The 27,184-nt window shown below is 57.8% G+C and overlaps 2 protein-coding genes across 22 annotated transcripts in view; one reads left to right on the top strand and one right to left on the bottom strand.

Moving 5' to 3' along the window:
- Nucleotides 1–8,779: 8,779 nt before the first annotated feature.
- On the top strand, nt 8,780–11,828 carry HYI (hydroxypyruvate isomerase (putative)). Its single transcript, XM_030031947.2, has 8 exons — nt 8,780–8,988; nt 9,071–9,182; nt 10,309–10,423; nt 10,547–10,625; nt 10,861–10,910; nt 11,092–11,161; nt 11,355–11,489; nt 11,698–11,828. Exons 1-8 carry the CDS (start codon nt 8,793–8,795, stop codon nt 11,784–11,786), a joined length of 846 nt encoding a protein of 281 aa, XP_029887807.1. The 5' UTR covers nt 8,780–8,792; the 3' UTR covers nt 11,787–11,828.
- SZT2 (SZT2 subunit of KICSTOR complex) overlaps nt 11,697–27,184 on the bottom strand; it is a 60,786-nt gene continuing 45,298 nt past the window's right edge. For 10 of the 21 annotated variants that reach the window (XM_041127566.1, XM_041127570.1, XM_041127559.1 and 7 more), the window contains 17 exons: nt 26,789–26,919; nt 26,088–26,270; nt 25,360–25,630; nt 25,057–25,136; nt 24,583–24,708; nt 22,660–22,865; nt 22,444–22,537; nt 21,444–21,524; nt 20,970–21,044; nt 19,826–19,891; nt 18,361–18,574; nt 17,886–18,069; nt 17,457–17,579; nt 16,688–17,189; nt 16,249–16,365; nt 15,766–15,834; nt 12,432–13,168 (listed from right to left, as the gene is read on the bottom strand). In XM_041127566.1, the coding sequence (XP_040983500.1) occupies nt 13,022–13,168; nt 15,766–15,834; nt 16,249–16,365; nt 16,688–17,189; nt 17,457–17,579; nt 17,886–18,069; nt 18,361–18,574; nt 19,826–19,891; nt 20,970–21,044; nt 21,444–21,524; nt 22,444–22,537; nt 22,660–22,865; nt 24,583–24,708; nt 25,057–25,136; nt 25,360–25,630; nt 26,088–26,270; nt 26,789–26,919 (2,669 nt within the window). In that variant the 3' untranslated portion in view covers nt 12,432–13,021. Of the gene's footprint in view, nt 11,800–12,431; nt 13,169–15,765; nt 15,835–16,248; nt 16,366–16,687; nt 17,190–17,456; nt 17,580–17,885; nt 18,070–18,360; nt 18,575–19,825; nt 19,892–20,969; nt 21,045–21,443; nt 21,525–22,443; nt 22,538–22,659; nt 22,866–24,582; nt 24,709–25,056; nt 25,137–25,359; nt 25,631–26,087; nt 26,271–26,788; nt 26,920–27,184 lie in introns of those variants that run through there. The other 11 variants (XM_030031941.2, XM_041127569.1, XR_005933635.1 and 8 more) reach the window with 10 other exon arrangements.

Raw genomic sequence — 27,184 nt, 5'->3', positions numbered from 1 at the left:
AGCTGGCAGCCTGCACCCGGGGCCAGGCAGGGACCCCAATTCTGCTCTCCGGGGGGACGGGGGGCTGTTGTGAGGGCTGGGATGGGGCTGTCGCCCTGGCAGGGAAGGCAGGAGGGGGCTGGGAGGCACTGGGATGGATATGGGCTGCTCTGCTCCCGGGGAAGGTGCTTTTGCCAGCTGTGGGCACAGCTGGGACCAGCTGCTGCGCTGCCTTGTGCACAGCCTCAGCTGCCACCAGGCCGAGCAGGGGCTGCACGCCGGAGCGTAAGGGCTCAGCGCAGTGGTGCGGCTGAGAGAGCATCCTCCTCCCGGGGCAGCCCGGGCAGCCCTGCGGGCCGCCGCTCCCGCTGGCTCCGGAGCTGGCACGGGGAGGGCCATGCCCTGCTGTTGGCCTTTTTCCTCGTGTGACATCCGTGTGCTGTGGGGTGCAGGAGCACAGCCTGCTGGCTGCGGCTGCACAGCCCAGCCCCTGCCTGCAGCCTGCCTTCCTGTGGGAGCGTGGCCCCACGCAGGGCATCCTCCTGGCCCCATGCAGGGCATCCCCATAACCCTATACAGATCGTCCCCATGGCCCATGCAGGGTATCCCTGTAACCCCACCCAGGGCATCCCCGCAGCCCAGCCCGCCGGCTGCAGACTCACTCTGCACCAGGGCCAGTCCCCACCACAAACCCAGAGCATCCACGGCAGTGGGGGATGCCAAACCCCCCACAAGACAGTGGGTGAAGGGCTGGGGGGGCCCAGCTGGCTCAGAGGACAGGACCCCCTTGCAGTGAGGGTGATGGTGGCCCCGTGCTGAGACTGCAGCAGGGCCGGTGACATACAGCTGGGGTTTGCTAACGGCGGCGGCATCGCACAGGCAGCGCGTGCGGGCACAGGGCCACCATCACCTGGACCGGGAGGGGGCAAGGTCAGGGCAGGTCTCTGCCTCCCGCTGCCATTTGCCTCCTGGCCCTCCAGTGCTGCAGCACCGAGTTGCCTGGTAACCCTTCTCCTCCTCTCTGCAACCCAGCGATGGATGTCTCATAAGGCTGAACTGGGCTGGAGATGGATGGGCAGTGGCTTTGGGGAGCCCTTCAGCCCCAGCCCTGGTGCCGGCTTACCTGGCACAGGGGTTAGCGGTCCCGGTGCAGTGGGGAGCCTGGCCCGGAGCACTGGGGGGATGGGTAGAGGGGACCCTTGCAGGACCCATGGCACGGGCAGGCGGTGGCCGAGGCATGTCCCTGCTGCCTGGCCCCACACACACTCCCACTGAGCCTGCAGGAGCAGGCAGAGCCCCCCCCAAGCTGGGCATCCCCCCCTGGGCTCCCCCCTCCTGCTTGCAACGTCCCAGAGCGGCTCCGCACCCCAAAGCTCCTGGGGCCTGGGCTGAGACTTGATATTCTGCCCGCTCCCCTACACACATTGGCAATTAGATCATAATTGTAATATTTGCATATTCATAACAGCTGAAATTAATCGCATTTGCATAATGGTAATGAAAGGGACTTCATTAATTACCGCTTTTTTCTGGGGATTTTGCATATAAATGGATTCCATTAGGCAGGCTGAGCTGTGGTGGGTGCAGGGGTGGGACAGGAGTTGTGTCATACCGGCCTGGGACGGAGCTGGGAGGACCGGTGGCACTGCTGCCACCCTGCCTGCCCCAATCTGCTGTGCCCCACAGCTGGGCTCAGCCATGGCGTGGGGGCTTGGCTGGTGGCTTCCTACCCCTGCCCAGACCCGGTGGCTTCCCCTTGTCCCGCTGACCCCGCACCTGCCCCAGGCATCCCACCACAGACTCGGGGGTACGGGTGGGAGCAAAGATGGGCACTGGGGCTGCTGCGGTGCTGGGTTTGTCTTGCTCAGGGTGCCAGCAAGGCTGGGGGGGGGCACAGAGCCCCTCCTGCAGGCACGGCAGGGACGGCATCCCGTTCCATGCACGCAGTGAGGGTGACTGCTGCCACCAGCACACGTGCCTGGGGTCCCCCCGTGTATGGGGGGAGCTGGGCTGGCCGCTCACGGCAGCCAGGGGACCCCCCCCCTCCTGCCCTGGGCTGATGCTAAAGGCAGCGGTACCCAGGGAGGTCTTGGCAGCAGGGACCAGCCGGTGTGAGCAGATGGCCTCCCGCTGCGTAACCTGTCACCACTGGGCCCTTCCCAGGGGATGCACCAGCTCCGAACCCCACAGCACAGCCCCAGCCTGTGCCAAAGCCAGGCAGGAGTGACGCCCCGGCCCGGGGAGCTGCGGCGGCCGCACACAGCAGCCACCAGGCGACTCCGGCCACGGCGTGAGCCTGCTCGGGGCTGGCAGTCACCTGGCACCGTCCCGTTGTCCCCATCCCACCACTCTGCCTCTCCTCTGGGGCACCTCACGGTGCCTGGGGAGCTCTGCCTGGTGGCTGTCACCGTCCCAGGGCTGTCGCCAAACTGCTGTCTGGAAAAGCCTCAGACATCCCAGTTGTGAGGGGAGGTAAAAGAGGAGGTGGGAGCTGCACAGAGCCCAGGGAAATGGGAAAGCCGGGAGCAGCGAGTGCGAGTTGGCCGTCTGCAAATGCAGTTGACAAAAGTCTCGCTGAAGCTCTTGGTGGCTGGCAGAGTCACAGGAGGTACTGACTGAAGCAAGCGGAGAGAAAACCAACTCCAAGAAGCAGTTCGGTCTGGAGATGGGAGAAAGGCAAGGAAGCTGCGGCTTTGGCGTCCCTCTGTCCATCCCTGGAGAGCGAACACCTTCCTCTGCTTCCCAGCCCACCTGCCTGCATGGCCAGTTCAGCCCTGCATGTGCTGGTGTCAACAGCAGCTGAAATAATAAACACGCGTCAGATTTGGGGAACAGGTTTCCAAACCAGTGCTGGGAGGTGGCAGGTTTCGGTTTGGCCCCGGCCACACGCTGCCTTGGGGACAGCCCTGGCCTCCCCGGGAGGATGCTCTGGCCACAGGGCACCTCTGCTCCGCTCCAGCCAGGGAGAGGCTTCCTCGGGAGACGGAGCTCGTTGCCTGCTTATTGATGGCTCTTCCCTCCTGCACGGCTGGGGAAGAGGCCTGCGGAATAAATCAGTGCAAGAGACAGATTATGGCAGCTAAAGACTCCAAATGAGATGATAATTGCCGTGGTAATGACAGCGAGGACCTGATGCTGCCGATAAGGAAACATCTCCGCTGCTCTTGGCTGGTGCCCGACCAGGGGGTTGGCCCGGGTGCCCGGCTGGGGCTGTCCCCAGGGCCACCATGGCCAGGCAGCGCTGCCCTCCCCGTGCCCACGGCAGGGCCCGGGTGCCCACGGTGCTGGTCCATCTCGGTGCTGGTCCCCACAGCGGCGGAGATGGGGATGCCGGGGGACGGGCGAGGGGCGCGAGGCGGGCAGCCCTGGCGGGGCCGTTTGTCTGGTTCTCCCGCCGGCTGCGTGTCAGCTCTAATTAGGCAAACTTCTGTATTCATTGCGAGCCCAGCCAGCGGAGAATTCCACAATTGAATTTTAATGCCCTAAAAACACATTACAATCAGCCTGATTAATTAAGAGATGGCTTAACATGGTGACCGGGCTGCAGAGGGCCGCGTTGGGGGGGGGGGTGCCATGCGGGCCAGCTCCTGCACCCCACGGCATGGGGCACAGGGCTGGAGTGTGCTGGGGCCGGCAGAGCCGGGGCTGGTCCCTGAGCTCCGTGGGACTGTGGGAGGGGGTGGGAGCCAGGGCCAGGCTCTACCCTGGGGATGCCAGGCTGCATGGGACCCCTGCTCCCCCAGCCAGGGGAGGGCTGAGCCCAGACCCCAGGCGCCTCGGCAGCCCCAGCAGGCGGCAATGGGAGCATCCCCTTCCCTCCCTGGACGCCGCTCTCCCCCATCAGGGTGGCCGTGGGGGTCCTGCCGAGTGCCTGTTCACTGTGTCCCCGCCATGTCCGCACTCTGGGCATGGGGACTGGCACTGTGCCATGCCACCGCCACGAGTGGGGCACTCCCGGGGGGACCCCGCTTGCTTTTGTTTGCGAGCGAGGAGACTCCTATTTGTCTCTGCAGTGATTCCCCGGGCTGCCGGCAATGCTGGCTAACGGGCTGCCACCTCCCTCGAGCCAGCTCTGCCCCGGCTCCCCGAGCCACTGCTTGCTGTCACCATGTCCTGCCCAGCCCGGGCTGTGTCCCCACACCCGTCACTGCTCAGGGTGGCCTCGCCAGCCCACCCAGGCGCTGTGGGCTGAAGCATCCCCAGGGGAACCCTTCCCCTGCATCCCACCACCGGTGCCAGGCAGTGGGGGCGATTCCCCACCCCACTTGAGCCTTGCAGGGCTGAATTTCACTGGGCCCCCCTGGTCAGGGAGGCAGTTTGGCCAAAGCCCATCCTGTTGCAGCGTACTGAATGGAAAAGGGGGGAACCCATAACCGTGGTGTAAAGGAGAGGTTGCAACAGGCAGGACATAAATCAGAAGGAAAGTGATAAAGAGAGCCTCTCGCCAGGAGGGGCCGGCAGCGGAGGGAGGGATGGCAACGGCATCGTGAGGCCAAAAGAAATCCTGGCAAGGCGATAAATCCTGCAGCCACTGGAGCTGCTCGAGTGCTAATGATCAGGCGAAAACGCCAGCCACGTTTAACAAATATTTCTGCTCTGTATTTGGAGAGAAGCAGGACGACATGCTTGAATCATACAAGAGTGATGAAGCCGTCTATTAATTACTGCCGGGAATGTTAAACAACATCTGCCAGCTCAGCGGGCCCAGGCACCGCCTGCCCCGGCCTCCTCCAAGAGCTGGAGGAGAATTTGGCCTCCTCATTAATTTCCCAAGAAATCTTGGAATAGCAAGAAAATCCCAGCTGGCCAATCAAGAGCTCACCCACACTGGGAGCCACGGGGACACGGGGGTGCTTGGTCCTCACCTCCTTGTCTTGGCTCCGCTGGGATTTATATCACATTCCCACACAGTTCAATCCTCCCTGATGAAGAATAGACGTAAACTGGCAAAGGTTGGGCATTTGTTTCCCGTAATATGATGTATAGATTTCTTTTACCTGAGTGTTTTTGTAGGCTGTAAGAAAGCGAGGCCTGAGAGGGGCAACGTACTCGTTAAGGCATCCTGCAGAAATCATCACAGCTTTGGGAGGGACTGGCATTTTTCCCTGTATCTCCCACGTGCTGCCTAGTGCCTGAGACCGGAGAGATGGAGGTGACGGAGGGACAGAGGGGATGGAGGGATGTGGGGGTTAGAGGGGATGAGGTATGGAGGGGATGGACAGGGTGAGGGATGGAGGGGATGGAAGGATGGAGGAGGAGGAAGAAGAAGAGGAAGAGGAAGAGGAAGAAGAGGGGGAGGAAGTGGTGGAAGAGGAAGGGATTCCTACCGGGAGGGGAGGACCCCACAGGACCAGGGCAAGCCTCAGCTATGGCACAGCCCTGCTGCACCCCATCATTAGCCATTTGCAACCTAGGTAGGTCCTTCATTTTGGGAGAGGGAAACGGGCTGAGCAGCAAAGGTGGCTGCAAAGGGCACAGCAGAATTTGATGGCAGTAAAGGCGGCGGCTCAGCAGCAAAAAGACGCTAATTAACAAATTAACTCTGCACAGTATGCACAGACCATGGTAAGCAGAGAAGGACCTGGCGGGGTGATGGCTCCCACCAAGGAGTCCCCTGCGTGCTCCAGGGCTGGTGCCTCCCTTCGGTGCCCGGTCCCTGAGCCAAACCCCTGGTGGTGCCCAGGGCCATGAAAACAGGTCCAAGAAATTCAGGCAGGATTCTGGGCAAGGAGGAGAGCTGGGGATACACGCGCAGCCGGTCAGGTTGCACCGCTCAGCAAAGCCTGCCCCAACACGGGGGAGCTGGGAGGAATGTCCCGGCAGGTGCTGGGGGTGACGGGGCAGGGGGCATGGCCATCGCGGGACAAACTGGCCTCGGGAACACAGGCAGGGAGAGGGGGCTGGGTTGGTGCTGCGTCCTGCTGGAGAGGCTTTTCACGTCTTGGTCCCTTTGCACCCGGAGGGGATGGGTTTGGGGAAGACCATCTTTGGTGAAAAATCATGAGATTTAATACAAGCAAAGCTCTTGCAGCTGCCTCCGCGAGATGCTGGGTCACACGCAGATTACTTTTCCCAGCCTTTTTCTACACGTAAAAAGGCTAGAATTTACTCGGCTATAAAAGCTGAAAACCAAACATGGTTGCAAAATATTGGGGTGCTTTAGAGCAGAGAAGAAAGTCCGGGGAGGAAGGGATGCCCAGGGTGCCCCCTCCCCACCCCGGTCCCAGATCTCCTCGCACAGCCGCGGGGTGCAGGGGGATCGGGACGGGTCTGGGGGTGCCCGAAAGGGACAGGGGTGACAAGCCATGGTGGGACAGTGCCACCCAGCCACCCCAGCCTGCAGCACCTTGGCCCTCCCAGCCCCCGGGGTGCCAGCCGAGCCACTTGGGAGCCCAGGGACAGGTAGTTAAAATGCAGAAATGTCAATTTAAATTAAAATGTGTTTCATAAAGAAGAAGAGAGATAAAACCTTCCCCGCAGCACAACGAGCTGGGGGATTTATGGGGTACTGAGAGGACTGGTGCCCCCACTGCAGTGGGCTCGGGGCGGGGGGGGGGGGGCTGGCTTGGCTGCTGCTGCTGCTGTGGCACTGTGCCGGGGTGCAGGGGCCACCTGCCACCTCTCCACCCCGGCTGTCATAGAGGCCAGAACCGAAATGTCAGCTCACTAATAAAATATGCAGGAGCTACGTTTTCTTTGGGCCAATAAAACTCCCAGGCGGCACCAGGGATGCTCGGCACCGAGCTGCCCTCCCGCGCCAGCGCCCCGCTCGCCCCCCTCCCCGCTGCCCTGGGGGGACACAGGTGCTGGTCTGACCCCACGCTCGTGCCAGCTCCCCCAAACTGCGGGTGCTGGGCGCAGGCCCCAGTGCCAGTGTGGCACATGGCTCCAGAGCTGCAAGTGGCACAGCGTAAATCCACTGCGCCCTGTCAAGGTAAAGTGACAAAACACCGGCCTGCAATGCAGGAACCGCAGTTATAACAAGAGAAAATCAATGCGATATATTACCAGAGATATAAAGACGCCATTAATGCTTCAGCGCGGAGCCCAGCAGCTTCGCTTGCCATCGGCAGGGCAGGTTTGCTGTAAGGGCTCCCCGCATTCCTGACTCGCTGTCCGGGTCACCCGCACGGCCCCAGCTTGGCTGTGTGTTTATTCGCTGCTCCCCCACCAAAGCTCTCCTGCTCTCGCCTCCTGGGCTTTGCCCCTGCCCGGTGCCCGGCCTCCAGCTGGAGATGCGGCCGGGACTGCCGGGGCCGGAATGGCACAGGGCCTCGGCAGGCGCCTTTCCAGTCCCAAGGTGCAACGACCCAGCGAGGCTGCACCCCCAGGCCAGGCAGGTGCCACCCCTCGTTCTGGGGGTTCCCGTGCAGCTCTGCCACCCACCCGCTGGCCGGTGCTGAGCCCAGTGCACTCAGGTGCCCCCGGGTGTGATTGAAGGGGAACACCAACCCCCACGCACCATGGAGCGAGGCTGCAGAAGGACACGTGGAAGGCGCAGCGGTCCCCCGGCATGGCGGCTGCGGCAGGGAGCAGTCTGTGTGCTGGGGACGCGCGCTGGGATGTGGGCTGGGGACACGTGCGTTGGGGACGCATGTGCTGGGGACACAGACGCCACCCCCTGCACAGCTGTCCATCACTGGGGACAGTTTGGATTAGTACTGAGAAGTTGAGTAAAGCTTCTTCTAATTGATTAATCAATAGCCTTAATTGAGTTGAGGCTCTTTAACGGATAGCTTCGCCACTGCTCTCCCCTTTGCCGGCACTGCCCTGACCTCCCACCAAAAACCTCTCACCGTGGCTGGCCTCTGCCGAGGCGGCGCTGCCGCTGGGCTCTCCCAAACTACTGTGAATTGCTGGGGCTTGCAGCAGGCCACGGGGCTGGGGCCTGCGGAGGGCTTCTGCCGCGGTCACAGAGGAGCCGGAGCACGCAGGGCTCCCCAGGTGCGGGCAGACAGGTGAGAGCCGCCAGGAGCAGGCTCAGCACAAGGGCTGCAAAATGTTCACAGCTCATGGTGCCACCTCTGCCAGCCACAGAACAGCCCCTGGGTGGCCACGAGCTGGACAGGACTCACACCTCAGCCGTGCAGCCTGCGAGCTGTGCCTGGAGGTGCAGAGAGCATGAGGGACAGGAACCGGGGATGCGGGGCTGGTCACGGGCACCGCAGAGGTCGGACTCCCGCGCACCGGAGCCACGGCTCTGCAGAAGTGGAGATGAACATTTTATGGTAAAATATGCAGAGCGTGGGACAAAAGAGAAAGTGTTTCTCGCATAATGAGACACTGTTAGAGACAAGCTCCCCAGGAAACCAATTAACACGGCGCTTTGTGTATGTCAGCCCAACACCTGGCAAAAACACCTTTCCCAAGGAGGATGCCAGCTGCCCCACCCAACAGCCGCCCCCCAGCACGCCCCTGTCCCGCAGCCCCTCTGACGAAGACAGCCACCCTGCCGGTGTTGCAGGCAGCGTGGGGCCGCCTCTGCCTGCTGGGCCGGAGCGTGGGGCCGCCGACCCACACGGGCCCCGCGGCACCCCACGCCGGCATGGCCGCGGGCACACGCTGGAGCCGACGCCGTGTTACACGCTCGCAGGGCAGAGTGCTACGGGTGTTGGATCCGCGAGGGGACCCCTCCCAGCAGCCCCACGGGTGGGTCGTCGCTGCCCACGGCCGCCGGGGCACACGCGGGACGCACCTGCCGGGCTGCCCGGGCGCCACCCGCCACGCGGCGGCGCGCTCCCGCGCCGCCTCGGCCCCGCCCCTGCCCCATGGCCCCACCCCTACTCCGCCTGGCACCGCCCCCGCCGCCCGCCATGTCGCTGCGCTTCTCCGCCAACGTGTCGTGGCTGTTCCCGCAGCTCCGGGCGCTGCCGGCGCGGCTGGAGGCGGCGGCGGCCGCCGGGTTCGGGGCGGCGGAAGCGGCCTGGCCGGCGGGCTGCCCGGCCGAGGAGCTGCGGGCCGCGGCGGAGCGGGCGGGGGTGCGGATCGTCCTCCTCAACACCCCCCCCGGTACCGCCGCTTCCCCATCGGGCTGCGTGGGTGGGGGGCGCGGGGGTGCCCCGGTGCCGCTGACCCCGCCGCTCTCTCCTAGGGGACCAGGAGGCGGGCGAGATGGGGCTGGCGGCCGTGCCCGGGCGCCAGGCTGCCTTCCGCCAGGGCCTGGCCACGGCGGTGCAGTACGCCAAGGCGGTGGGCTGCCCCAGGTAGGTGCGAGGCAGGACCCCCCGCTCCTGCGGCGCCCCGGCGGCACCCAGGCGCTCCTCCGCAGCCCTGCTGCGCCAGCTCCTCCTCCGAGCCGGGCTCGCTCTTGGCGCCGCAGTGCCCTCAGCCCGCCGGGTCACCGAGCCTCCCCCGGGCAGGGTCTCCCTGCTTGGCTGCGTCGGGCGGGAGGCCGTTCGTTGCAGACCCCGGCGCGCGGGGCCACGGCCTTAACGCGCTCGCTGGGAGCTGACCTAACCCTGCCCTTCGCCGTGGAGGCTCTTGTCCGCACCTCCGCACGACAGTCCCCATGATAATGCTCCCTTTCTCCTCCCCAATTAGACCAGTTGCTTACCCCAGGACACCGCAACAGTGGCTTTATTGAAGGCCGTCATCATCACCGATGACAGCACAGGAGAGGCCCTCTAAGAGATGTGATTAGCCTGGCACAACCCCCTTCACAAAACCAACACGGACCTTTTATTCCGTTTACTTTGCATCATTCTTACCCTTAGAAACACTCGAAAGCCCTGCGGAGGGCATGGGCCACGCAGGCCGGGGGTTGCCCAGACCTATTTGCACTCTCTGGTAACGGGCAGAGTGAAAAGGCTTTTGTTTCTGCTGGATGCCTTCCCCAAACGATTGCTGAAGAGCCTTGCTCTCACCTGGCCATTTAGCTCTGCACGCAGCCTGGCATAGTCCAGCACTGGCCACCTCCCCTCCCTGCTCTAAGCAGTAAGACAAGGCATCCGACCTGCCCCTGGCAGAGGCAGCATGCCTGCTGCCCATCGTGCTGGCCTCAGGGCAGCCCCAGGAGCAAGACCCCAAGCTCCGGCCTCAGGGTGAAAGAGCTGGAGGCAGCTGGCAAAAGAGGGAAGAATCAAGGTCTGTGATTTGTCAGGCAAAAGGTTCAAAGACGGCCCTCTGCGTACTGAGGGGGGATGGCGTGTGTTTGTGTCCCAGCAGCTCACTGGCACCTGTCATGCCTCCACGTGGCTCCTCTTACCCCCCCTCTGTGTCTGCTCCCCCAGCCTGGCCCCGTTTTCCATCGGCAGAGGAAGGTGTATTAGATCTGACCAGCTGCTTGGAGACTGGACCTGGTGCCTTTGGCTGATCCCTCTGTGTCTGTAGGATCCATCTGATGGCTGGGCGGGTTCCCCTGGGCGCAGATCGGGCAGCAGTGGCAGGCGAGATGGAAACCACCTTTATTGAGAATCTCAGATATGCTGCTGGCCTCCTGGCCCAGGTAAGGGGGGAATGGGTCCTGTTCTGTGGGTGCAGCTCTTAGGGTACCAAGGATGAAGAATCCCCCACCAGCCTGCTGCAGAGGTGACAGGATGCTTCGCAGGGTGACATTACTGTGTTACAGGAAGACATGATTGGACTCGTGGAGCCTATTAACAACCGCATCACTGACCCTCGCTACTATCTAAACACCCCGCACCAAGGTAAGGCAGACATCTCTCCCCAAAGTCTCCTTGAAGGGAGGAGAAGGGTCCCCAAAGTCTGAAACGCAGGAGGTTGCCTCACCTGCAGGGAGATGCTAAGGGAGCACAGAAAGCAGGAGGTTGCCTCACCTGCAGGGAGATGCTGAGGGAGCGCAGTCAATGAAGGGGGGTCTCAGGGCTTCACCATGAAGCTTACAGCCTGGGGGTGATGGTCTCTTACTTCTTGCACTCTTAGCTGCTGCCATCCTGGAGAAAGTAGGACGGCCCAACCTGAAGCTGCAGCTGGTGAGTCAGCATTGAAGATCTCCAGGGTCCAACCTCCACCAGGGAGCCTTGCACAGGGCTCCCAGGGGCTGTGGACTTGTTATCCCCTCCTGGGGACGTGGCGGGGGGGACAGGGACCGTAGCACAGCCCTCCTTGATGGCTCACTGAACAGCTGCACCATCCATCTCCTTTCTCCCACAGGACCTCTTCCACTGCCAGATCATGGATGGGAATTTGTCACGCAACCTGGAGACATACTTCCCACTCATTGGTAATGCCCTGCACCCGAACTGGCTCCTCTGTGGCCGTGGTGCAGGAGTGGCTTTGAGATGGGACCCTCCTGCCCCACGCTCTGCTGTGGCTGACGAGGGATGTGGGGCTGCTCTTGGGTCACCTTGTCTCATGCCTAGAGAAGACCACAGGCAGGGCTGCCTTGGGCAGAGCATCTCCCATTCCCTCTCTAGGTCATATCCAGATTGCACAGGTGCCAGGGCGGCATGAGCCCGACAGTCCTGGGGAGTTGAACTTCCCCTACATCTTTGAGCTCCTGGAGTCCCTTGGCTACACTGGCTACGTGGGGTGCGAGTATGCTCCAAAAGGTGAGTGGGGCCTGCAGGCAGTCTGAGCCCCACTGGCAGGTCCAAGCATGGACCAGCTGGCTGGGTACCATGTGAAGACAGGCAGGTCCCGGGGGCTAGCGGGTAGTGGGCATCAGAGTCCCCATCTGGGGATGAGAGCCCTGCCCAGAGCAGAAGCCGCTCCAGCTTGCCTGGGGGTACCAGCAGGAAACCGTGTCTGTCACTGCAGGAGATACCATGGAAGGTCTGGGCTGGCTGCGCACATACTGGGAGAGCCGACGGCTGCAGCATGGTGGGACCAACAAGGCAGCAGAGTAAAACAAGGAAACCACTGGAATAAAAGTCGAAGCAATGGCTTAAGAGAGGAGTGGGACTGTCTTCTCTATGACTAGGGGGTGGTGGTGGGTGGGATCATTCCTAGAGCAAAGTTAGGACCATCGATGTCGTATTTCCCTTCCCCAGGCCCTACTGGGGTCCAGCCTAAGGAGTTGGACACTCATCTGCTCAAGTACCATCTGCAGCATGTCATATCTGGGGATGGCGTGGGCACCCCTGTAGATGACTTAAGGTACACAGGAGACCTGTCACTTCCAGTCTGCAGGGGTGTCCAGGGCAAGATTTCCAGTCTCCCCTGCCGAGGGGAGCATTCACGCTTTGGGAAGGGCAGGAGTTTTCCCACTCCAGCTCCAGCTGGTGCCTGGAGTTGTAGGAAGAGGGCTCTGGGCTTCCAAGTCCGGCAGTGCCTAGCACTGACCCTGCAGGAGGAGGGGAAAGTGAAGCAGACCCCTCACAGGCTGCCTGAACAGAGGTAACAGGCCTGTGGACACTCGGGGCTGTCTGCCCTGCTGCGCCTGCTCTGGAGCAAGCATGAGACTCTGGTGCAAACCCAGCCAGCCCCACAGCCAGGGTTGCCTCTGCATCCCCTACGGGAGGCTTTCCGCATCCTAGCCTACAGCACACAAGCAGGGATCTGGTTCAGTTTATTTAACAGATATATCAATGGCTTTAATGTACATCTCCATAAAACCTTCCCCTGGTCCAGTTCACCCTTCCTGTTCCATTCAGTGCTCTCCTGATTGAAAGCAAAGGGCCAGAAGTGGGCAGCCTCACTGCCCAGAGCCCTGAAGTTCAGGAGTCTTTCGGCCTAAAGCCAGAGCGCTGTGCGGTGCCGCCCTGTGCAGAAGACGGGCTGAGCGTGCTCATCTGTGCCTTCCTAGCAGGCAGAACTCACCTGCAGATGCGAGCCATGTCCCTGAGAGTCGCTCTGCTTCAGCCAAGCCACGGCAGCCGAGCTCCTGCCCTTGCGGTTCGGTTCAAGGTCATTCAGTATCAAACCCACCGAAAACAGCACAGTGAGGGCCACACCAGCCAGCCAGCAAACGATGGAGGTACGTATCCCCAGAGTCCTCAGTTCAGTACCCATGCGTGCCGCTAGCAGCGCTGCCTGCAGTGCCAGAGCACAGGTCCCTCCCAGAGGCCTGTTCTTCCCCATCGTCGTGTAGCGGCGCAGAGAGGTCCAGTACACGCATCGCTCCAGGACACGGGTGCCAGTGCTAGAGCAGGCCTGTCCAGAGGTTGAAGCAGGCGGTGTTGATAACTGACTCCAGGTGGTGGTACGTAGACACAAGCTGTGGCAGAGGGCTCTCGCTGTTCTGGGGCTGCACTGGGAACGGCTCCCGGAAAACCACGGTGAGGCTCTGCTGAGAGGGAGGAGCTGGTCAGGGGACAGGATTCAGACAAGCACTCTGCAGACCCTAGCCCAGGTGCGTGGGCACTTTTTTGGCAGTGTCGGGCAGATATTGGGAGAAGTCCCAAAATGCCAACGGTACTAAGCTGGTGCCTCCTCCTGTGACAGAGCATGTTTGAGCCTCCTCCCAATTTTTCTGGTGAAAATTAGGTGCAAGGACTTGCCTACTCACTCTGTCCCAGCCCCCATGCATCTGCAGTTATACCAACCCCAGCAGCAGCCTCAGGAGAGGAGGGGATCCTACTGCCTCCACAGTAATAGGGGCTTCCAGGGAAATTAGAGGGAAATTTCTTCTTCTTCTAAGGCAAAGAGTAGGAGTGCAACAAATGGGGAAGGGGAGGAGATTAAATGTAATAACTGCAATCCTAAAAATAAATGCCGGCTGCTCCATTCTCATTAGTGACTGTACTGACAAGGCAGGGCAGGGGCAGAGGGGAGCAGAGAACAGGGTTCAGAAGAGAAGGTTGCAGGGGCTGAAGCAGAAGAAAAACGTGAGCAACATAGTGCACTCAGATCAGCATCATGGAGGCAAGACACAGGGACTGGATGTTCTCCAGAGCTGAAACACAGCACATCTAGTAGCCAGGGTCCCCTAACAAACTCATAAAGCCATGAGAACATCTGTGTAACTGCAAAACAGCAAACGCACCACCATCATTTAAGAGGGAAGAGAAAGTGATTTGTGAGCCTAACTCCAGCAGCGTGCAAGGCTTTAGAGCAGGCTCAGAGAGAAAGAACCATGAGGAAAATGCAGCTCGGTGTTACCAAAGTGATCTGCTAATGCTAGAGTTCTCTTTGATAAGGTAATATTTCTAGACAACGGAATCATGGTATATCTTATCTGAGCTTTAGGAAGGATTTGATGTAGTGCCACATGGGAAATTTAGGTAAGCTGAGAAGACAGGAATTAACGCAAAAATTATAAGGTGAAGATGGTAGTGCTGAAAGGGGAAGCAGCAGGCTGGAGAGAGGTTACAAATGGAGTTCCTCCAGGACAGGTTTTGGGACTCACATTGCCTAGTACTTTAATGAGTCTGGCACAAAGATGAGGAGCGTGCTGATAAAATTTGAGGCACTAATACAAAAGAAGATTGGGATAATGCAAAAAAGCCCTAGAGACTTTTGAGAGGCCACAGGAATGGGATTAATGTTAAGCGCAAAATACAACGTGAGGAACACAAAGGATTTCTGTTACAAGATGGGAGTCATTGGGTGAGGTGATGTAGGGTCTGGGCGTATCATATCAATGACCACAAGGTGACGCTATGACCAGCGAGACCTGACCACGAAAAGCCAAATACCACCCTAGGCTGTACCAGAACCACTGAGCAGGGACAGAAAAGCCTTAGGGCAGTCGCAGAACGCTCTGCTGAGGCCCCTCAGGAACAGTGTGCAGTCCCAGACACCTGTATTTACAAAAGCTGACCTGAGCCCTGAAGGGCTCTGAAAGACAATGAAGCCATTGGGAAGGAAAGGGAGGCTTAAGAGCAGAGCTTGCTTAACACAGCAACACGGAGTTAGCAAAAATTCCACCTTCAGATACAGAGGTGAATCTAAGGGACCAGGGAGGAAGCGGGTACCTGCAGTGAAGAGTGGTTTCAGCTCTGAGCTACCACTGGCATGAACAGGATAGAACTGGCCACAACAAAAGCTCCAGCACAAAATGGGAAGGGCTTTTTACCATCAGATGGCTAGAGGCACTGAGCAGCCTTCTATCAGGCACCACCTCTTCTGTCTCCCCTACTTGCTTTTAAGATGGAGTGTGATTTATTTACAAAAAGGATCAGTTGCGCTAGTTTCTGCAAAAGCCTCACTGTGGACTGAAGTGTCTTGTAGATCCCCTGCTTTCACATGGAGCTGCATTCCCTGTGACCCATCCTGCAACGCACCTGGGAGCAGAGCTGAAAGCAGAGTATTTTTGCCCTCAAGAACAAAGGTGGCCAAGGCCCACGCAGGTTTGCTGGGATCCTCAGGGTGCAGGTCCCCTTCCTTTCTGCCCAGGCAGGAGCAGCCCACAGCACTGGTGACCCCTCCCAGCCAGACCCAGTGTCATCTGGCTTTGGACTGAATACACAAGGAGAGAAGGACTCTTTAGCCTGGATAGAGAGACAGCTGAAAGCATGATCCAAAAGCAACCTTGTGAAGGAAAAGAGGATCAACTGCTCACTGTTTTCCAATACAAGAACAAAGGGGTATCATATGAAAAGAGCAGAAGGAGGTTCAAAAACAAGCCAAGGAAGGTAGCTCTTCACCTCTATTGTAACTGCCTCATGGAGCTACAAGTCAGAGGAAATCATGGATGCCAGAAATTAACCAAAGGAAATAAAGCTGCAGAGGGCTATTAAATAAATGCAAAGGTCACTTCTAGCTAAGGACGGGCCTGAACTATGAATTGTCAGGTGTTGGGACAGTATTTAGGAAAGGTGTTAGAAGCTTCTTGACCTGCTCTTATTCTCCCCATGTGCACCTGCCCTTGGCCACTGCTGGATGAATCTAGACAGATCCCTGGCCTGAGCCAATATAGCTGCTCTTACGTTCCCAAGTTCTTACCGTCTTTCCTGAATGGGAATCAAGAAACACAAGAACAAAGCAATCCGTGAACTTCTGGTTGAGCACGACCTGTCAGGAGAGCCACAGCACATGTTGGAAAGGAGACACTACAAACCCCAGGACAGGGATACAAACAACACCCACCCAGGGACGTGCTGACATGCGGGACGAGTAGCATGATAGAGCTGTGAAGGTGCAAGTCTGCCTGGCTCACAGGTGACACTGCCAAACCATGGGGCTATACATGGCATGAGGCTCGGCAGGTGCAGTGTCCGACCTGCCTGCCTGGGGCCAGACAAACAGACACTGCTGTACCACAGGAGCGCACACCTCATGTTGCACCAGTAGCAGAGTGGAGACCAACATCATGATGGTGCCCACATAGTCCTGACAGCACATGCCAGACGCACACTGAGAAGCCACAGCAGGGAGAAGCCCTGGACAGGGGAGAGAAGCTGCAGGTGGGTGACAGCTGTGTCTTACCAGATACTGGGTGCCGGTTTCAGCGTTGTGGAAGTGCCGACAGCTCTGCGGAAAGCGGCTCAACAGCACTTTGATGAGGCTCTGGTACCAGGAGACTGTCATGGTGAGGAAGCAACCCTGTGGGCATAGAGAAGGGCTGATTTCAGCCTCCCTCTAGCCATGGCACCCAGCAGCCATAATGCTACAGCAGCCTTCAGACCCCGAATCAGATGCATCCCTCACAGCCCACTGAGGCATGCTGACCTAGGGCTATTCACTCTCCATAGACAGGTCCATGCAGTCTCCCCCTTCCCCTGCCAGCTAGGAGCTATATTCCTGCCTCTATCCTCCCACCAAGCAGTAAGAGATGTCCCCCGCAGGCCCTTCACCTGGCACCCCACTCCATCCCCAGAGCAGAACAATGGCTGCTGTGCACCATGGCTCCATCCCTGCTGCTCACCAGCTGGGGGTCGACGTCAGCAATGGATTTCCCATGCACGGCGTCGAGCAGCTCCTCCAGCTCCACCAGCGAGAGCTTGCCCAGCTTCAGCTTGTCAGAAGCTAGAGGCTCCAGAAGGAAGAGGCGCTTCCAGAGGTTGTCCCTGCGGCAGTGGCACTTGGCCAGCTGCACCATGCTGCTGAGCTGCTTCTGGGCTGAGGCCACCTCAGAGGCCAGCAAGGGGAAGAGTGGCGAGGTGTAGAAGAGCCCTGGTCCCAGTTTGACTTGCGTGCCCCCCGCGTAGAACTCGCTGCTGTCCTCCACGTCCTGCCACAGCTCCTGCTCTGCTGGCTGCTGCCGCCCCAGGCTTGTCTCTGGCTCCGCTGCCTCCCAGGCCGCCCGGCCCACCACAGGCTCCAGCACTTCCCGCTGCAAGCGCGGCAGCTTCTTGAAGCGTCGCATGTCAGCTGTGAGCCGGGGAAAGAGCTCCCGCTGGCTAGTCATGATGACGTAGAAATGTAAGCTGAGAGCAAGGAGACACCTGTGAGCCGGGGAAGGGCTGCTCCCTTAGCTGGGCTGCAAACGAATCATGGGCGCCTCTGTCCCTGGCAGTAAGGGTGCTTCTCTGCCCAGACAAGGACAGGTACGACACCGCCCAGTTCCCTGCGAGGATCCTCCCCAGCCAGCACCGAACTTGCCTGTGATGTCCCAGACAGAGCTAGTCCCTCCCAGAGCCCTCCTCCCCAGCCAGGAAGCTTTGGTGTCATGTCTCTGGGCCCCCAGTGCTCACCGGAGCATGCGTCTCTCTGCCTCACTCTGCTCCTCAAACGGTGCTGCACTGTGACACACCAGGAGGGACACATCAAAGTCGTCATGATGACGCAGACCTTCAGAGTCCTTGTAGGAGCCCGAGCTGGGAGCAAAAGCACATCAGTATGAAGGGGACCTCACTTTGTTTCTCCAGAGCTCTTGGTCACAATGGAACTACTGGGCATGGGGAATTTGACACAGCAGGACTCCTCAGAAGCGCTATGGGAAATGTCAAATGCACGTGCACACATGCACACCACCCCTGTTGGCCATCTCAGAAAAGCTGGGCAGAACTGCTGCTCGGCACTATGTAGAACGGTTAGCTTTGCTGGCACCTTGGGGTACCCCAGGACTGTGGGGTACCCATCAGTCCCTGGCAGCTTCAGGAACTTACAGCAGAAGCACTCACCTGTTCCAAATAGAGACCAGTGCATATTCATTCTGCTCTGTGCCTGGTGTCCCCTTCTTGTTGTCACTGCCTGTGGCCAGCCGGGTCATGCGTAGGGGTTTCATGTGGTAGGTGTTGGCGTGGTCAGCGATGTAGTTGTACAGCTGGTGTGCAGTGATCATGTTGGTGGGCAGGGCCAGCACGCCTAGTGGAAGAGGACACATTGCTGTCACAGGAGACGGTCAGTGCCTCTCTCACCTGGCCAGAGCAGTGTCCTACAAACTACTCTGGGGGACAGAGCTCTAGAGAAACCCACCTCCCTTCCACAACAGGGCAGCAAGGACTTCCCCTGGAGCTGGGCCCCTCCTGTCACCCTCTCTCTGTCATCCCCCTGGGTACTCCAAAGGTCAGGTTTATTTGTAAAGCACTTGGAAACCTTTTGCCAAGTTATAGGCTGGCGATCAACCCCAGACCGATCACATGTTGAGCTACACACCTTGGAAAACGTGGTTGCGGCCAAATTTGGGGATGTCGGGGTGGTGGGCAATGAAATCCTCCAGGAAGCTGGTGAGATGGTAGCCCTGGCGGAGAGTCATGTGGGAACCCAGCAGATAATGGTGGACTATACGCAAGTGGAAGTCATAGCTGAATGAATGCACGTGCATGAGGTCCCGCACCTTGTCACACTCCTCCGTGAAGAGCATAGAGAGCTGCAGAGGGACAGGGAGTCAAGGCAGGAATGTTACCAGGCACCTCACACCCTCCTGCAAAGCCCTGCTGACAGCAAGACATGGCAGAGCCAGTGCAGCCACCCCTGCCCCGACACCAGAGCAGGATGCAGCCAAGAAGCTGTGTGCCCAGTGCAAATAGCAGACCTGCAGGCCTGGCCCCAAGGGATCCAGCTTGGTGGCTCCTTCCACAGCTGACCCCGCTCCTGATCTCCAGCAGCAGCACATACTGATGGGCACTGACTCCCTTTTGGCATGAGGTTCACCCCCTCCTTGAGCTGAAAGCCACATGGCTGTGAAGGAGGATACAGCCTCCTTTCAGCTGAGTGCTGCTCTGACTGCCTAGTCCCTGAGCGGGTACAGGACACACCAGGGCTGGAGCCCCAGCAAGTTCTGGATTTACAGGCAAAGAGTGACTCCCTGAATGTCCCTTGAGAGCAGGAGGCAACACAGGGGCCTGTGGGGATTGGATGGACCCAGAGATGGGCAACAGCAGAGTTGCTAATGCCCTGTGCTCAGTAACTAACAGGAGCCCAGGCTGGCTGCTGAGAAGCCAGATCCAGTGGTGGTTGGTGTGTCACAGCTGTGCCTGGAGAGGATCCCTCCGGCACACGGCCATCACCTCTGCACAGCGTGCTGGTTCTTCACCGAGGCAGCACCAGCATACACACACTCACCCCAGCCATGCTCCCAGCACAACTGCAGCTACTGTGCCAGGGGACAGTGATGGTGAAGGCCTCAGCCTTGCTCTTATGCCAGGAGCTCACAGTTTTAACGTCTTTTGGCTCTCTGACACCTTTGGGCAGTTGACCCACATCGTAATCCCTTGGTTTAAGGAGGCAAGCAGCGAAAACCAGCAGGCAGGAGGCATTGGCAGGAGAACAGGCTGCTCTTGCTCTCTGCACCACCTGCATTTCTGCTGCCATGAGCCAGATGGCAACCTGCACAGCCAGGATGAGCCCAGAGAGGAGCCTATAGCTCTGCCCCAGGAAAGGCAGGGTGAAGAGCAAGAAACAGAAGGCGCTGCCCCCATGCCAGCACCTGGGGCCCACCCCATCCTCCTCCCAAGCTGTGCTGCCCACTGCTACAGAAGGCACTGGCACAGGAGGCAAGAGGCAGCTCCCAAAGCTGAACACTGGGGCAGGAAGGGTGGAAGCACAGCCGGTGGGAAGTTCAGCCCTGCACTGGCAGGGCCTGCTGTGCTCAGCATGGCACTGGGAGGAGAGGACATACCGCAGACTCAGAGACGGAGCTGGGTCCCATGCAGCTCTTGCTGCGAGCTCTGGCTGTAAGAGTGCCCTGATGGAGAGAGATGCACAGCCAGTGGGAAGAGGGACAAGGCACTGCCCAGCCTTGTTCCTGCATCCAGCCTGTCCTGCACAGGCCCAGCGTTGGACAAGCGGAGAAAAGGGCTGAGGAGCTCAGCTGCCCCGCCTGGGGGAACTCTGGGCTAGTCCCAACATGTGGTAAGGCTGGCCAGGCACCTGCAGCAAGCCCCCCACCTCTTGCCTGCTGCTCCCAGGATCATCCCCTCCCACTGCAAAATCAGGCAAAGTCTTTTCCCAAGTCAGCCAGAGAGAGCCTGGATGTTCCCTGCAATGCCAGCTGCAGCCTGGTAACCCTGCCCTGTGCATATGTGGGCTTCCCAGGAAAGGCTCAGCAAACCGTCAGGTGAGGTCCTGGCAGGCTCTAAGCTCAGGACACCACTCTTGGCATATATAAGATGCAGCCTTGCTACACAGCCACCTTGGAAAGGACAGTATGGTCATGCATGCTTCCTGCCTCAGACAGGCTGGGGCTAGCCAGCCTCTAGGCAGCCACCCAGTGCCCTGGGGACAGGCAGGAGACACCCTGACACACCAAAAGAGAAGGGAGCAGGCAACCCCATGGTGTTCTAGAGCAAGGCACAGAGGTATCAAGAACCAGGGCTCATGGTGCAGAAAGTGATCTCCTCTGGCAAAGGGTAGCTAACCATGTTCACAGATCCCTGTTCCCATTCCACTTCCTTCTTGTTCCAAGGGAAGCAGAGAGCTTCTGGCTTTCCACGCGCTGACTTTGCCTGGAGCAGTCATCTTTGCCAGAATTGCTCCTATTCCTCCCCAGTCTGCTCTGTCTTGCTCCCCAAGCTAGGATAAAAGTCATCCTCTTGCCAAACATCCCACCTCCTTTCACTGTACTCCAGATCTGCTCAAGCAACATGCCATGGAGGGCACGTGGCTGCAGAAGGCTCTGTGCAGTTCTGCTTTTCCATGAGGAGGGAGCAGAGCTCTCCAGAACTTGCTACACCTGAAATGCCCACTCTGCCCCAGAGATCACTGCCTCCCCCAAGGCATCCCCTGACCCTGAGGTGCACCAGCTGTGCCTGCAAAGCCATTACCTGGGAGTTCACAGACTGGCCCATGGGGATCCGCGAGCACTCCAGCGCGTACTGCTTCACACAGAAGTAATAGCCCTGGAGGAGAGAGCACATGAGCATAGCACAGGCCTTGGGCCTCTCCAGGGAAGGAGAACAGCCCCTATGCTTCACCCTCTGGGCTGGGTCCCAGACACTCTTGCTCCATGTTTTGTCTCCCCTCCTGTCTGAACCAAGACAGCCCAGCCAACACGTGGCTGAGCACAGAGCACCCTACCTGGTGCTGAGCCTTTGCATCTTTTATTAGCCCCCCTCCAGGCAACTCTTACTGCTCTGAGCACTGCAGAACCATACCTAGCTGATCCACAGCTACAGGACCATGGGAGAGGCAGGACAAGAAATGAAGAATCACATGTCCTCCTCGTCACTCACTTTGTCACCTCTGAAGACTGTCCCTGAACCCCCAGAGATCATACTTTGTTTATTGTTCTTTCTTACCTGGAAAGCCAACTCCATCAGTACAATCCCACCCGGAAGAGCTCTCTGTAGATGATAGGTGGCAACAGCAGGGCTTGTGCTCTGGGAAGAAAAGGACAAAGCTGAAGAGGCTCTCTGGCACAGGAAAGCAGCCCGCACACCAGGGTGCAAGGCTGCCACAAGGCTTTGGCAGAGGTGGAAACAAAGGAGCCTCATCAACTGAGCACCCTCACTGGAGGGAGGAGAGCAGACATGCCAGAGCTGACTGTGAAAAGAATTCTAACCTAAAAAACAGCCTTTGAGAGAGCACACCAGGCACACTGCTCCCTTTGCCTCCTGCTTACTCAGGACAGGGTGTCTCTAGAGTTTGAGGACACTGAGCTGATGATGTGAGCTTTCATTTGATGGTGTCTAGATGTTGTATCAAATAACACAGCAGGAGTCAATCCTTTTCCAGGTTAGCTGCGATTTTGTAGAGCTCTGTCCTGTTCCTCCCTAGTTGCCACTTCTTTAGAAATGAGGAACCTCAGCCTGCTCTCACAGTAGAGCCATTCCAGCTTTATCTTCTCTGACATCTTCAACTTCAGCATTCATCTTACTCTAACGAAAGATCCTTCTGCGCTAGAGTTGCCCTTAACTATAGATGCTGAGGCTTCTCTGACAGGTAAACCTCCAGAATCACAACCAAAGGCAGCTGTCCTGGCCCCAGGTCACCCTGTTCCTCTTCTGAGACCCCTCCAAGCTGTTGCCATCCTTTTGAGATTTGCCCTGGCTCCACCCAGTTCCAGGAAGGGGCTCCGAGGGCTGCAGGAAGACATGCAGGAGGGCAAGGAGGTCTCATCTGACCCAAGATTCCAAAGATGGTGCTGATCTAGACAGACATTTTTTTGGCTTTGGTGCTTTCTCTGCCCTCTCACATCCTTTCTGCCTGAAACTGATTCAAAAGCCAACCAGGAGAACTGCCCCACTCCACAGCCTGACTTCTATCCCAGTTCCACCCCTCTAAGAGACATGCACTCACCTTTGGACTCCCTTCTGCTTTTGGTTTCGTGTAGGAAAAGGACCCTCTCCCCTCCACACCCATTGCTGCCAGAGCTCGGATCCGGCTGGTGCTACTGGAAATGACAGCAGAGACAGCCTTGAGCAGGCGAGCCAACATCTCCTGTTGTGTTAAACCAGGGCATAGCTCAGTGTGTTGGCTGTTCTCCAACACCAGGGTTCCCAGAACGTCACTGACCTGCGAGTGGTGGGTGAGGGTGGCCGGACCTGGACCAGAATGAAGCCCATGCTCTGCAGGTACTGGATGTATTGCTGCAAGAAGGCATTGCACATCTCCTGCAGCCAGGGTTCCTCCTTCACCTTGCAGGGCAGTGCTTCTGCCGAGTCACAGCTGTGGCTGCGGTCTCTCCCTGAAGCTGTAGAGTCATTTGAGCGGTGGCGCTTCTGGAAGAGAAAATAATTTCCTACGGAGCCCTGCTGCGACTGGCCCCAGCAGGTGACACTTGCTGGGACACCACCAGGTGCCCTGGCTGAGCAGAGGGCAAACCTCCCCCTGCCAGAGAGCACTAACAGCTAGTTCCCCAAACACTGTCCTAGTGCATGTGCTGAAACACAAGATCCAAGATTTACCCAGCCATGGACTGACCTAACAGGACTGCAACAGACTGCAGGAAAAGGTGCCCTGGCAGAAAGGGAAAATTCACATCTACCCCCACAGAATGGCTTCTACAACTGGTTCACACAAGGCTCAACAGAGCTTCAGCTCCTACTGCCATGGTAAGAGTCCAATCCCCTTATGAATCCTCCTGAATTCTCAGGATTTACTAGTAGTTCAGTAGCACTGAATAGGAATAGTGTTTCCTTTTAACTACTTCCAGTTCTCCTTTTGATGTCTTGAATACTCCTTGTCTTTGTGCTGTAAGAGACTGAGGTTTCTTTTCTTGATCTCTCTACCTCAAGCCTGTGGCTCTTTTACAGATTTCTATCTGACCTTTCATTCACCTACCCAGGAGCAGTCTCTTTACCTGGGGTCTCTCCTGCTACTCTCTGACCTTCTCTGAGTCTCTCTAGTTCAGTGCCTTTGTAACAAGATGCTTGGTCTCACACTTACTGTCCAGATGAAGGCATTAACATGCTAGTATTTTAGAAACATATTGGAATATTACCAATAATACTAACGCCCGTTTCTGATGTACTCTAAATGGTTTGCCTTTTGTATCCAACTGTTCACAAATTGAAGAAATCCACTGGGCTGTCTGGTCTGTACAGGCTCTGCAGTTAGTGTACAATACAGGAGAAGTTCAAATTTCTCTCCACATTGTGCTCTGTTTTACTGGGAACCAGGTCCCAGCTCCCACAATACCTCTCACTTCACAGGCTACTCGAGCTCCTTGCAGTCTTTTTCTGTTCTGACCAATCTGAACAGCCATAGAGCATTGCAAAGCTTGCCATCTCGTATGTACTGCAATAAATGATCTGATACAGAACCCAATACACAACCTTGAAACCCCTGCTGCCAGGCTCTTCAAATTCAATAACCAATTTTCATTTTGCTATGTTCCAAAAACAAAGTGAAGTTTTCATTCTGTGATGATACTTTTCCTTTTCCTTGCAAGTGCTCAATTTCTGTAGCAACCTCTGCTTAAAGACCCTGTCAGAATCCTTTTGACATTTAGATAAATTACAACAGCCTGTCCTTCCCTTCTGACATGCATACAGACCGTGAACAGCCGGTATGGAATCTGCACTGGTTAGTCTGTCAGGTTGCAACCTGCTCAGGATTCAGCTGGTTTGCTTTAAATTGTTCCAGCTATTTGCTGGGTCCAGGCAACGTTTACCAGGTCTGGCTGCTGAATGCATAAAGGGAAGCTTTGCTTCCCCAACAGATCGCTACCAGACAGCGCTCTCTGATGGCTTCACTAGACTCAGCCCTGAACTCCCCGAGTAGAAAACGGAAGTCAGTCTTCCCCAGGGATGGTGCGGCTGCAGGAGAAAGGCTATAAGGACCCAAGGATTTTCTCAGTCTCCATCTCACAGGGTGCAAATTCATCCTGTAATGCAGGGGTGAGCTCAGAGCAGCCCTGTCTTGGGAAAAGATTGCAAAGCCATCCTTTGCCCCACTGCACAAAGCCCAACACCACCGGCGCTTGCTGACACTCACCTTCCCCTCTACCTTGCCCTGCTGGTCAGTCTGGATCTGCTGCCGGAAGGCTGGGTCAAAAAGCAAGGGAGTAGCACAGTAGTGAACCAGGCGTGAGGACTGCTTCAGGGTCTCCAGGTCTGCCAGCTGCACAGCACAAGAGGAACACAGTTACAGCACACAACCCTCATCAAGCCTGGGAACAGGCTGTCCACAGCGCTGCACGGCTGCTCAAATGGAGATCAAACTCTCGAGGGAACCCCCTGCTTTACAGCCTTTCCAGTGCTGGGCAGCGAGGCCCCATGCCTAAGTGTGGTGCTAGAGCCCAGCAACCCCAGAAGTTCAAGCAGAGCGCACTGCTCCACTGCCAAACACCATCCCCGACATACACCCTGCTCTGAGCTCCAGTGCTCCCCTTTGCCATAGAGAAGCTGGTGCTACCAGTGCACTGTAGGAAGGCCCAGCCTGCCACCCACCCACTTGGGTTGCGCTCACACTGATAGGCATGTTGGACTGCGCCGATCTCTGCTGCCAGGTAACAAAGAGATTTTCAATCTTCATCTGCTTCTCCAGTTCTGGGGGAAAGAAAGCAGCCACAAGAGTATCAAGCCACAGCCCCAGGTATTGCCAGCTCCCCTTCACTCCCACCCTACACAGGCCATAAACCATTCCCTCACAGCACCCTGACAGGAGGAGCCGAGAACCATCCCCTCTGCCAAAACTCTTGTTCTGCTCTTTCTGAGCTCCAGGAGTGAGATGATTAGACAGGCTTCTGTGACATCAGGCCCCTTGCTTTACCTTTCCTCTCCATGCTCTTGATTTCCAGGAACTGAGCCCCATGCCAAGACACAGGGTCAAAAGGTCCCAAGTCAGGCCCGTGGGGTATGCGCTTGATGGTGGTAACATCCCGCAGAGCTTCATCAAAGGGCACCACATCGGGATGGAAGTGCAGAGATGGCAGGCTGCGGGCAGAGCTGCTCAGCCGGCCTTGTTCCTTGCTAGGTGGGGGACTGGAGCTCCGGATCAGCGCATCCACCTCCAAAGTGGAGTTCAGGAAAGGATTTGGCTCCTAAGCAAGCAGACACAGCCATGAAAGCCTCCTTACTGCCAGCCTTGGAGCAAGGACCCACAAGAACAGAGAAAACCCAGTTTTGGCCATCTGCAGACATCTCTGTCAGCCTTCTCCATCACCAGTCCCAAGGACAGCAGGCCTTGGCCTAGCATGGCCCTAATGTGCAGTGGGAAGCCCATTCCCCAGCCTCCTCCACCCTAAATAATCCAGTCACAAATAACCGCTGCCAGAAGCAGGACCTGGCTTCCCTTTCCACCTCTGGCTGTCTCCAAGAGCAGACAGCACCAGCCTAGCTGGACATAGCCACAGTCGGACACATGAGCACCTGGGGATGCCTTGCCAGCTGGCACACAAAAGCACAGAAGCGCACACACTGCAACCTTACTCAGACCCCCGAACTGCCAAGGCCCTTCCTGAAGGGGAAAGGACTGCCCTGCCTGGCAGGGTGCCCTACCTGCTTGCTGTCCTCATGCCACGGTGTGTCCATGAAGCAGTGGTGGTGGAAGAGTCCCAGCTTCTGGCTGAGCAGGCAGTGCACAATGTGGGACCGAGCATTCTGCCACTGCAGCAGGCGAGTAAGGGAGCAGTTCAGGTTGGCCCCCAGGTCTGGGGACCAGTTATAAGTGTAGAGCGTCAGCTGGAAAGAGAGAGGAGGGGGAGAAAGGCTGAAGGACCTGCTCAGAGAGGGCCTGCATGGTGACACAGGTGGCCCCAGGTGCTCTGGGTGGTACTTGCTGCAGCTGCAGCCACTTTCAGATGACAAGGCTGGGACAGGGAGAGTGGCAACAGCTCATTCACAGCCCCCCTGTTAACAGCCACAGCAGTGCTGGTGGTACTTGCACTGGCAGCACAAGTGCCCAGCCTGATGTGGACCGTGCTGTGGGTAGGGAAAGGGCAATTATAGTCCACAGTGGGGCAGCTGAAGTCAGAGACAGCAAGGGCTGTTGCCCCTCAGCACTCCCCAGAGCACTGCAGGGAACCCCCAGCTCTGCTTGTGGCACAAGCAGAGACATCCTGCACAGCTGCTTTGGAGGGCTCCTGCCTAGGGAAGGCTGGTTGCCTGCAGATGCACTCTTCCTCTCCTCTTTCTAGCCCTGGGCCAGTTGGAAACAGCCTAGCTTGTGGGAGACAACATCACAAAGGCATCGTTGCTACCTTTTTGTCGATGATCTCCATGAAGAGGAACCTTTGCCGAGGTGCCAGGTCTCGTCCAGCAAGGCTAGGATCAGAGCCTCTCTCTGCTGAACTGAATTCCATGGCCTCAAAGCGCTGGAGCCCTTTGTGAGCTGGAAGAAGCCAGAGTTATGACCCTCAGTACCAGTTCATCCCGCTCTTACATCCCATGTGCCGTTAAAGCTGCATGACAGGATGTTTTGCCACAGTACTTGCTCAGCTTGTCTTGAAATAAGCAGTTATAAGCAGATTTGAGAACAAGGTCTCAGGAGCCGAGAAGAGACAACCCACTGCCCACCTCTGGGCACAAGCAGTCTGTCCCAGCAAAGAGGGGAACCCTGCTCATACATCTCCCTCCCCAAGAGCCCCCAGCACACA

Source organism: Aquila chrysaetos, chromosome 12 (assembly GCF_900496995.4).
Source record: "Aquila chrysaetos chrysaetos chromosome 12, bAquChr1.4, whole genome shotgun sequence".
Classification (NCBI taxonomy): domain Eukaryota; kingdom Metazoa; phylum Chordata; class Aves; order Accipitriformes; family Accipitridae; genus Aquila; species Aquila chrysaetos.
This window is presented reverse-complemented; position numbering and strand designations above follow the sequence as displayed.